The 12,340-nt window shown below is 38.0% G+C and overlaps 1 protein-coding gene across 1 annotated transcript; it reads right to left on the reverse strand.

Annotated features, from left to right (window-relative positions):
- Nucleotides 1–5,639: 5,639 nt before the first annotated feature.
- On the reverse strand, nt 5,640–11,538 carry LOC103781547 (centrosomal protein of 78 kDa-like; the record flags this gene model as incomplete). Its single annotated transcript, XM_008949272.1, is given in 4 exon segments — nt 5,640–6,164; nt 7,711–7,864; nt 9,600–9,766; nt 11,461–11,538. Coding segments are annotated over 4 exon segments (924 nt in total), but the record flags the coding sequence as incomplete, so codon positions are not given.
- Between the last annotated feature and the right edge of the window lie 802 nt (nt 11,539–12,340).

Here is a 12,340-nt window from a genome sequence, read left to right on the forward strand (position 1 = left end):
GAACCGCTAGATAAGCTAGTCAGACAGACACAAGCAGACAGATACGCAGGTAGGCAGGCAGGTACTAAGCATACATGTTCTACAGCAACTTTACTCTGCTTTTTATCCCGTGCAGTGCAGAGCTGGGACGCTTGTTTCAAAAATGTAATCTGTATGAATGCACAAGAAATTAAAAATTGCCATCCATCCTGATAAGAATTTCACTTGATATTTCACCCTGAAAGCGGGGCATTCACAGTACCCAAACGTCTTCATGTTTTGTGGGAAATTCTCTGCTCGTGGAGGACCGGGATCTCCACCTTCTCTACTCCGGGAAGTACCTGCCTGTTGTGCGCTGTTCCCCAAGCAGCCCATTGAAGCAAACTGCTATCTGGATTTAACAGAAAGGAGGTCAAAAACAGAGAGCTGTGAATCTTAATTTCACAGAACAGATACCAGGGCTGAGACTTGCCTTGAGGTCTACACCGTTCCTCGGCTAATAACCCTAAATACTAAAACATTCTTCCACAGATACCTTGGTTGGTGTAAGCTCATGGAAAGCATAAAGTTAGTACAATTGAACTGTTCTAACTGAAGGAAAGACTCCCTCATGTAATTTCTTCTAATTGTTTTAGCGAGAGACATACTGCCTTACAACCACTTTTCAGAAATTATTTCAAAGGCAGCAGCAGTAAATCGATTTTGACAAAATAAGCCATTAAATGTGATTGAGAACAGGTTTAGTTTATGGAGTCCCATCATTTTCCAACATCTTGGGCAAGTCTCATGATTCTCACAGGTAACTGGGTGTAAAGCTCTGCTCTTGAACACCTTAGTCTCCTCAGTGTTTCCTGTGATGCCAGCCCTACTTTAGTCCCACGCATGTTCAACAAATTTCTGTCATCAACATTAATCCTCTGCATACCAAATCTGCATTTTTTTTTCAGAAGTGGAAGTGCTGATGTCCATTATTTTGTGAATACTGAGTTTTACCTAAAAGGTCATGTTTTCATTAGAAAATATTTCACTGAATAAATAGTGATTACTTGAATTTGTTCCTTTTCCTGTCAAGCTAGGTCATACCCTAGAACGATAAAAATAATTTACAGATTACAGCTCTGTAAATCTGGTGTTTTGTTAACAGATTTCCATTTTATGCAAGTTATTTTGTTTAAAAGATTGTAAACAGAGATGGTGGTTTTAGAGCAAAGATAACCTTCATTTCAGTATGGCTGTAGTTGAAGAGGAACCTACCAAGGTTGCTATCAGACACCAGAGCCCTCCCCAGTTCTAAGCAGATAAGGGCAAACTTCATAGATATCACAGGCCAGGTACATTCTCTTCAAAACACCAAAGTAGTTTTAAAGTATGTCTCAGACAGCAACACCCAGACAAGCTACATTAGAACTAATTTTAGTAATCTGAGGTAATTAAGTAGAAGTCTCTACTGAAATGTTCACCAAGAACATAGATGTGACTACAGTAGAGTATTTTTACTGAAGCCTCAGAAAAAGACACCAAAAGATAGGAGTCACTAGACTACCTATGCCTGCCTAGATAGGCAGCTTCTGACTCCAGCCTGATGGGGAAAAGGTTTCCTAGGTTGTAAGAGGTACTGGAAGCGGTCAGAAATAGTTTAGATTGGTGGTTCAGGTCAGGAAGCCCAGCCACTACTGCAGGAAGTGCTTTGACATCTGAGCAGAATCGGTCTGGAATCCTAAATGTGTGGCACAAACCACAAGGCAAATTAAAACTTTGGAATTAAAAGTGTTATTCAGACCTCTGGCACAAACAGTTAGAACACAAAAATAGAAGCTAGGCAAGCTTATTCTGGTACCAGCTCAGAGCATGGGCAGTAAATAGCAGGTATTGTAGTTTTTCAGTTCAGGAAAGTCCCATTCTGACCAGAAGGCTCAAAACTAGCAGCTCCTGTGAGATCAAAGGACAACTCTGCTGGAAGCCTTACCACCCAGAGCTTTAGAAAATCTCTTTCACACTGCACACTGTTGGGGAATAAATAAAATTGGCAAGAATGTATAAACCAGAAAGTTTCCTGAACACAGAATAGTCCATTTTTGCTCCATGCAAGGGATTATGCTTTCACAGTTGGCAAAAGCAAACAGTAAACATCGCACCGGAGTTTTGTTTTGACTGAATTGAGACTTCTCCCATTTTAATATTTTGCTACCAGCACTCATGGTTTAGTATTTTTATTACATAAAGTGTCAGTTGCTCATATCAGTGTTCCTAGTCGCCCAATACAAAATACAAGCTTTCAAACACATGACTTCCAGGAATGCTTCTGGCTTGTAGCATTTGACAGAGAATGTGACCGTTCAAGCACCATGGATTCCCGCAGATGAACAGAATTGCATAATTTATACAAAAGCAGAGTGCATTAATGAGCACAAAAGCAGAAAGCACTGTATTTACTGTGATGCGTCACCTGAAAAACAAAACAAAATCAAATCAGAGAAAAGCGTGATATTTAAATAAAGCTTCAGAGCTTTCAGTGCACTTTTATTAGATTTATCATGACTTCATGTTGCGCTGGATGGAAAAACCTTCATCGACTACTGCTGGAAAAAGATCAGCTCAGTCAAGGAAAGCAAGCATGCACGCGAGTCCTCTGTCTGAGACAAGAACAGACAAACTGACGTCATTGTTAGAAGACAAATAATGTTGACTGCATAGCAACCTGGCAGCTGTCTCAGGAGGCCGCTGGGATGTCTGGCCTAGCACACTAATGAGACTAGCAAATTTTGGTGAAACTCAAAACCAAGGTGCGGGTTGTTGTGCGGGTTTGGTGTTGTTTTCTTTTTCAGAAATCTGGTTCCATATATTGCAGTTATGAAGCGTGAAAAGTAATACTTGGAAAGCGCAAGTGAAGAGAGAAAAAACGATTGAGTTTTTTAAGTAAACAGTAACATGTTCTCTAGCAAATAGCTGGCCTATTGATCTCAGGCTTTTATGTCAAACAAGAACGCAGACAAATATGTAAAACATTAACTAATAGCAAGAGGGTGAAACAGTTTATAGCCAAACAGGTTAAAATATTTTCATAATCATTTAAAATGTACATCTACACTTTTTTTTTTTACTTTCTCTTAAAATATTGTTATATATTTATACATCAAGAGTTCTTTTTTCTACATAAATTTTTTTTTTTTTGAAATGTAATTTTAAATTGTTAATAAAAACCTTGAAACTTCTGAAATAGTCATGATAGCCTTAAAAAATACTTCTCTGGGTAACTTCCATCCATTAACTCTACTGACTTCATATCCAACATTCAACTATATGTGAAGTATGCTCTCCAGATTCTCACAGTAAGACGGACACTCAACAGCACCAGAGAGGAGATGGAGAATTTTTTATTCTTGTTGTTAAAAAGAAAAGGTTAAATACTAATACCACTGAAGAAATATGCCCACCAAAGTTATATACTGCCTGGTCCATTTTGTTCTAAATTATTATTTCTGAAATAATTCATACTTTAAAAGCAAATACTTGTAGTATTCAACATAAAAGGTATTTATGCCACCTGCTTATAAGCATATGATGCATACTTAAGTTCTTTATGGTATTTTTAGGGACAAATAACTGAATTGTAATGCATAACCTCACAAATCAGAACACTTGAACTTATAATTTTGTCCTCCATTTTACAGTGACTAGCTTTAGAGTTTTATTTTTTAAAAGGGACTATGTAGCATTTTAATGCTGAAGAAACTAACTGAATGTTATTTGTTCAATCAAACCAGTCACAAGCAAAGAATCATGACTGAAGCAATAGATCTTAAATGTTTGGGAGAGTATCTAAAAAATTGCATAGATTAATATACTACCTGCTATTATTTTGCAATGACAAAGTCTGTATAAATAATGTGCCTTCATTGTGCAATTACTTGTGCAATATTGCAACAGCTAAGGTAATCTTGTGCTATTTGCTCAGTAGAAAATTCCCATTTGAGGATTCACGAGTTTCTTCATAACTGTCAAGCAATGGGAGTCAGGAATTTCTACAGATCTTCTGTGTTCCAGAACTCAAACGACAAATGACAGATTAAAAAGTTACACAGTGAGTTTTTTTCCCCCCCCCAGTTCAGCACAAATCATCTTGCCCAATTCCAAAAAATACCTTTTGTTGCTCCATCATCCCCTGTCCCCTTCACCCTGCAAATGGAACATGCATTGCTAAGAAAAGAGACCACATCAAACACTTTAAAATATTACAATCATTCAAAATCTTAGCTAGCACTGTAGATAGTGAAATATGGGCAAAACATTTAAAGTGTGTGTTTTTTTAAAAGGCAGCTTTTCATGACAACTGCACATGACGAGTTTTCAACATCTGAAGTTCTCAAAGATAAGCATTGTATGTCAGATTCTACTACCCAATTTCCCAGACTTCACTACCTCAATTTCAGAAGTTTCTTTTAAATCAGGACTGACAGAAGCACATGAGTGTGAAAAAAAATATCATAAATTTTTAGGAAATGAAATAAAAATTCACTCCCCTTGTTGAACCAAACACCCTAGGATTAAACACTAAACAAAACTATTTTAAGCTTTGCATTTGCAAGAATGAAACATTCCATATTGCTGAAAAACACCTCTTAAAATTTACTTAAATGTTTAACATCTTCCTTATCTCTATATCCCTTCCTAATGTGTTTGATTTTACAGAACTCCCATTTATATACAGCATAGTAGTTAGTAAAGGAAATATAATTTTTATATTAAGGCTGTTGACTGACTGCCTTCTCATGGCTCTCAGACAAGTGTACAAACACAAAGATACTGCTTTATTTTTCAGGGTTGCACTGAAGTGCCTTTTTTCTTTTTGCCTTTTTTTTTTTTTACTGGGAATAATAAATTACTTTCTATTCCACAGGAAGCAAACCAAAACCCATGTTACTCTGTTCAATAGTTTGGAAGCTGCAGCTCAACCTTCGGTGGAAAAGGAGAGAGACAAGCTGGGGGGGGAAGAAACCTCGAGAGTTTTAAAACGATTATATTTTTAGGTTTATGGTCTCATATTTCTCTAGGTCCTGAGAGCAAATGAATTGTGTTGGTCTAGAAATTCTCTAGAGGTCCCTTTTAATGTGTATTATTCTATAATCTGCAATCATATCTAAATACAGCCATTCTTCCTTATTTTATGCTATTTCTTGTAGAGATGTTTCTGGGCTCTTTTTCAAATCCAAAAACTTCCACTACCTTTGGGAATGTCATACCCACACAGTTAAGCAGGAATTGATGTTTGCCCTAAACCCATTCTTTCCACTTCAATTGCAATACACTGGAAATAAACACTAGGAAAAGATTTGTACTCAAACGAATTTTATTAGTTGAAATAGGTTATAAGTGAGACATATGATAAAGAATAGAAACCATAAGCCAGGAATCCTTTGTATATAGTACAAACGGAAGGGTATCATTCTCCCAGTGCAGTGCATGTTTCAAAAAAAAAAAAAAAAAAAAAAAAAAAGATGCAAGCAAAACAGAATACTAAAGAATACTAAACAGCGTGCAATGCTTTAAGAGGCTACAAACTCTACTTGACAAAAAATTCACAGAGTATAGTGAGGCATCCAGAATTTATTATTTTTAATCTTGTTAGGTCTAAAGGACAATCCAAACATTTCAGAAGCATTTCAAATGCTGGCAACACTTTGGATATTTTCTTGTATTTCAGAGCCAGATCCTACAGTATCAGTTCCAGAGAGGTTTACTGTCTGCAGTCCACTTTGGTCTCCTCTTGTGCTATCACTTGGAATTGCCATTTCATTTGCTCTAGGGATGCATTTCTTCAAGGAACAATTCTAGCTTTTTTCACCAGAAGGACCACTGGATATTCCACTACCGTTACTATTACCATGTACACTGGAATCAGGTGAATGCAGACTGGTAACCAATTGTCTTCCTGAGTGATGATGTTCTTTTGCCTGTTCATGTTGTTTGACTCTCCTCTCAGATGATGTTGGAGTGCTGTGTCGAGGCTTATCCTCTTTATTTTGGTTCATAGTTTGAGCTTCATTTTCATTCCATGAGGCTGGCTGATACTGCTGCCCAGCAAGAGGAAGCTCTTGCATTTCTCTAAGAGGAGAGAAGGCATCATCCACAACCATCTGGGATTGGAACATACCAGGAAGAGAAACTTCGATGTCTCCAGCTCTGTTCTGAAATAAAGAGATTCCAGTGAAGATACTAATGCAACCAGAGGGGGGAAAAAAAAAAAACAAAACCACCAAAAAACCAACCAAACCAACAGTATTGCAACTGCCATATACTAAAACCCACATAGCAAGACAGTTCTTTACATAATGCATAAAAGATACAGAGGTAATAACAATCACACAACCTTTCTGACCTTTCAAAGTAAGCAAGTTACAGAAGTTTGCTAGGGTGAAAATGATGCAGAGTAGGCACATTACAGTTTCACATCTAGCTTGAACTTTACACTGCAAAAGTGTGTCTGTTAAACTCTGCTAAGCAGCCAAAGCCTAGTCATGCCAATCATTCTGAAATACTTGCAATTCATTATGTTTACTGACAGTTCACAGTAGTGTTGTCTGAGTAGTCTTATCCTACAATACCCAGCTGCATCAAGAACCCAAACCAACCAGTACTAGGAGATACATATGAGTGCAGTGTGTTGAAGCGTTCTTGTAATCATCCTTTGCCACGCATACTTAAACCACTTTAGCTCAGGCTCCTGAGTGTAGCTGAATTTGAAAAGCGATTATTCAAACAACCTGCACAAACAAGTCAGTGACCCAGTGCAGAGGAGTCCATCAGCAACAAGTGCTGTGGCAAGCTGAAGTATAACAGGTGTCAAAGAAGCTACAAGGAGAATGGATCCAGTACTCCAAATAATTTTAGCAGACTGGAAATTGCATTCACACCATTAAAAAGAGCCCCAACACTTTTTACCATCGTGTTTTAGAAGCTCATGGTGTTCTTGAGGAATTTGGAACATTTAACAAGGAAGACATTGGGTATAAGAAACATACTAGAATGCAGAATCAGAGTTTTATCCAACTTGAACAAGGTCATAGGCTGTCAGTATCCTGCATTTTAATTACCTTAAACTTAAGCCTTCTCTTTTTGTTTGTCTGGTTTTGGTTTTTACAGACACTTTAGTATCTCCCTTGAAAACTCCAGGTTTTCTTTTTATTGACTTCAGCCTAGAAACTAAACCCCCATGTTGTTTGTATTGCAAATCTGCAGTTGCCTGAAATTCATGGTGTGGCACACGCAGCAATCTAAAAGGACTTCACATAGACATTGCCGTGACTTAAAAGAAAATTTGTACTTTTCAACAGGCATATTGTACTACCATCTACAATCAGAACAGGTTTTTTAAAAGCACGATACATCATTATTAAATGTTTCTAGAAAGCCTAGTCATGGTAATTCCCATTTTTAATGGATGCATACCACCATTAGAACTACATATTTCAGAATAAAAACCAACATAATTACCACCAACACTTGCTCTAGTAAATTACAAAAATACTATGTTTTAGTGGTAAGGCTTGAAAAGTTTATACTCATCACCAAACTGTTATGATCTGTATAAAATACATCTGCTGCAAAGGACTACAATAATAACTTCATGGATCATTTGGTAATCATTACTTGCAGTCTAAGGAGGGTAACAGCTGAAAACTACATTAAATAATATCAAATACGTTGCCACTAGCATTCCACCTATAGACTTACTTTGCTATTCTGGGTATGCTCTTGTCTTTCCTCTTCAAAAGACTTCTCCTTTAGCACGCCAGTAGGCATACTAAGAGCAGAATTCATTTGTGGGTGTCCCAAAAGACCAAAATCTGATTTGTCTATCCCAGCTAATGCAGCAAGTTGTCCAAGTCTGTAAAATCAAGTTTAATAGAAAATTACACAAAAAATTCTGACCCTGTGAAAGACCTAAACATTCAAAACCAGAAGAAGAAACAGACTCTGTCTGAAGCCTTGGAGACAGTTGTTCCATTATGCCCCAATAATAAAGATGAAAACAAGTAGCTAAAGGTAGCTGTTCTATCCTGAAGAGGGTAGATATAGATTATACGCAAGGAAGAAGTTCTTCACTATGAGGGTGGTGAGACACTGCACCGTGTTTCCCAGGGAACTTGTGGACGCTCCGTCACTGGAGTGGTTCAAGGCCAGGTTGGATCAGATGCAATCTGGCCTAGTGGGAGGTGTCCCTGCCCATGGGCAGGGAGACTCTAGCTAAATGATCTTTAAGGTTCCTTCCAATCCAAACCATTCTACGATTCTATGATTTTCCTATCTTTGTGCAAATTAGCCTGCAGGTTCAAAACTGCCAGGACTTTCCTCAGTGTTTTGAGGCTAAGAATGAAGTTCTCTCTCTTAGCATTGATCTCACAGCAGGACGCTGGCAAGCAGATTCCCTGTCAGGCAGAACAAAGACTAAAACTCTGTCATTCAGTCAGAAGACTGGTGCACATCTCCTAGACTAGCATGATCTCTAGCAGCCAAATCCAATTGCATGCTTCACAGAATCAGTCATGCTGTTTCACCTGCCAGCTTACAAGTTGGCCACACCTACAACTTTGGTGTTTTAAGGCTCTATAAGAAGGGGGAAGTTGCAGCCACTAATTGATAGAACAGCATATTATATAGAGAAGCTTATTGAGAAGAGCAGTCTTTGTCACTGGGATTCAGTAACTCTCAGAGCAGCTCCCTATTACCATAAATAGACAAAGTCCCTATCTGATTTTTATGTAGCAAAAATGTGTTTTTCCAAGCACTTTTTGGAAAAAAAGTTTGAAATGAATTCTAAAAGTAATAACAACTCTACGAATTGATTGGCACAAGATTACAACCCAGCAGCCTCAGGGTGAGCTTCACATTAAGCTATATTAATACAGTTTGGAGGTGGATGGAAGCAGGAGGCATGAAGGGCAAATAAACCTTTTGCCATTTTCTCTGAACAAGCAAAGTAGACTACAGTTTACCTTCATACAATTCTTTCATTCTCCTGGATGAGATTGCCACGGTTGGCTACATAAGCTTTCTAAGCTAGGTTTGAGAACTTGAGCTGAAACTCTGACAAATGGGCAGGATGAACTATCCTATGGGAAATTGCAGGTACAGTGGGAGAGTCTTAAGACAAACTCTGATCAGTATTCTCTAAAATATTTCAAGTAATAATAAAGAATGCAGAATTTAAGTACAGAGGCCAGATTCATCCACCTAGATTTCTGTACTTCAGTTAATACAAAGGGACGCAAGGCAACAGGACACTTTCTAAAGCCAGTTCAGCTGCATTTTGAGCCTTTTGTATCACAGGAATGCTAAGAGCCACAGATGACCCAACAAAGACTTGAAAATGTCCCTTCTCTTTTGGAATAGGCTTCCTGAAAATCTTTCCCAACTGATATAGGAATTCAGCTGGACAGTGCTTGGATCATGCTTTTGCTGCTGAGAAACTACTGAACAATATGTACATAGTTAAATTTTCTCCCCTTGATTTTTGTGAGTACAGTCCTAGCGATCTGGTGTGGAGAAGGCATCATACTTCATTGGGAAGACAGTTTTGGAAAGATCTCAGCAGTTAACAGGAAGTTTAAGTGATAACCTACCCGGCATCCTTAAGGAGGTCTAAAAAAGCATGAAACTTTTTGAAGGAGTTCTCAATGCTGCCTAGAACACTTTCATCTTCCAAAATCCTGTTGGTTGCTGACTGTGCATGAAGAGACTCAGATAGGGAGACATTTAGATGCCTTAATCTTGCATTTTCATCTGCCAGCTACATAAAAAGAAAGGAAAAAAGTAAAAAAAAGTTTCTATCATTGCCACTTAAAAAAAAACCACAACACACAAAATACCCAAACCTACTTTTGCAAGCCTACAGAGCAGTATCACAAACAGAAAGACCCAAAATAACTGATATAGAACTTCCTATACCAGAAATATTCAGGCCACTGTTACATGGAGCTCTGTGGGGGTCTGTTTATCCCGTTGGAATTCTGTGCTACTACAGTGAAACTGCCACAGGCCCTTCAAACTGCTGCCCCAGCACCACCTTCAGCACGTGCAGCATGTTGCAGAGCAAGTGCAAAGAAAAAAAAAATAGCTTTCACATCATCCTCTTTTGCATGAATTATATGACACATCAGCAGGCAAAAAAATTTCACTAGTAAAAAATCTTAATGGAGGCCCATGCTCTCCTTACATTGACCTTTCTGTATCAGATTGATACACCCAATGTATCACACTGGACATTAATATACCAAAGTTTTATGACAATTGTAGGATATACAGGAGTTTGTATTGGAGGGAAACATTAACTCAAGCACTCATTTGAGATTACAGCTATGCAATCGCTGCTATCACAGGCTTTCCTGTGATAGCTTTTTCTTCTTTCATCTTTCATGAGAGGACAAAAAATAGGAGATCTGTGTAGTACACTGTGTCTATCAAGCTAGCAGCAAAATGATGAATTTGAGAGATTACTGCTACTAAGCATCTTGGCCCAGAAGAAGGAATAAATTATGTCCAAAGCAGTCTAGCACGACAGAGAAAGATTTCTCACAGTGGCTGTTTAGCCTAAAGAGTGTGTAAGTATTCCAACAACATTTATCCAGCACAGCCCACTGCTGCACATTGCCTTACAGAAGGACAGGGATGGCCACTTTGGATGAGTACGATGAACCCTGTAGAATGCAGAGTCCTTTGTGGATATCTGCTCCCTGTACTGTGAGTTACCACTTGTTCCTCAAGTTCCAAAGGGTGCCACCACCACCATTCCACTCCAGATCACATCTGCTAACCAAATCAATTTGTTTACACTATCTTACACTCAACTCCATTACAGGAAATTCTGCTTATTGATGCAAAAGAATAATATTTTTATGTCACCTACCACAGATGGGAGGAGACAGACCTTGCAATTTAACTGTGGCAAGTTGGGAGTTTAATTCTGTCATAATATGCAGCAACTGACAGCTGTGGCCAAGTTGCTATGGAGAAACCCAACATTTTTATTGCCTGCAGAAACAACACTTAGAAATCAAATGGGCAATCCAAATTAAACAACATTTGCAATAAACAGCTTTTCAGTACGAGTTATGATAAGAAAGTAGGAGACTTCAGGGAACTATCTATCTGCTTCAAACTGCAAACAGATTTAATCACTCTCTCAAGAAATGATCTGGGGCATCCCGAGTTTTAAGTAATACACCAAATGAATGAAACACATTGAAAGAGCAGCTTGACCTGGAGTTCAAGGCTCTGGAATAGCATCAGGAGAACAAACACACATTACCAAACACAGATTTCATCATTGCCCTTAGGCTAGTAAATGATCCATATGACTTTGAACCAAAACTCTGGAAGCTACATTATTAGAGGTCATTGATAATTACTCCTAATGAAGCAAGAGGGTAGTTTGATTGGTTCCCTCTTTAAAAGTTAAGACGATTAACAGTTAAATATCATTACCTCCATTATCCGTTTCTCAGCCTTTACTCTGGTTCTTTGTTCTTCTTTTAATTTTTCCATGCATTCTTCCAGCTTCAGCTATCAAAGCACAGATAAACTACGATGAACTTTATTTCAAAACATCAGCTGAACATGCAATACTATAGAAAACCTCAATATGTCAAATTAATACGTAGCACACAGCATTCCAAGAAGTAGCTCATCTTCTACAAAAACACGAGAGGTCTACCAATACATAAATCTAGGATGCAGTAAATTAATAAAGGAAAGCAGAAATTAGCATGATTTCACTTCACAGATTTGCAATATAGCAATAAATACCTCAAGATTACAGCACAAGAATCTTGGGCCTGTGACATTACCATCAAGAATATAAGTTCTCCTCTTTTGCCTTTTCAAACCTCATTTCTAACGAAATACATCTACCTCATCAAAAGTTCAAACTGGGCTTTAAAAAAAACCCTTAGTGGCCATAGACTTAGATTTTCAGAATGTATTCTTCAATAGGAATTTTTGTTCTGGCATTCCTTAACACAGTCTTCTGGTTCCAAAGGTGAAAACTTTTAAAATTATCAAGCTGCTCTGTTTTTCAGAGGGTAACCTCTATGAACTAACGGTACCCAAAGCTTCTTCACTTCTCTGTAAACCCCCAATACAGGCACATATGTGTAACTTGAGAGACTGCTTCTGGTACACATCCTGTCAATCAGTTCTACATAGGAGCAAAGATCCAAGTAGTACTGAAATCCCTTCTTTACTATCAAAAGCTTGCTCAAAAGCATACTACTGCACATTAGACAAGCAATTAACTGAGAAAACTGGTTTGCAACAGCACACCTAGTAAAAAAAAAAAAAAATCTTTCTGCAATACAAAGAGGTC

Source organism: Merops nubicus, unplaced genomic scaffold (assembly GCF_000691845.1).
Source record: "Merops nubicus isolate BGI_N331 unplaced genomic scaffold, ASM69184v1 scaffold44111, whole genome shotgun sequence".
In the NCBI taxonomy this organism is placed as follows: Eukaryota; Metazoa; Chordata; class Aves; order Coraciiformes; family Meropidae; genus Merops; species Merops nubicus.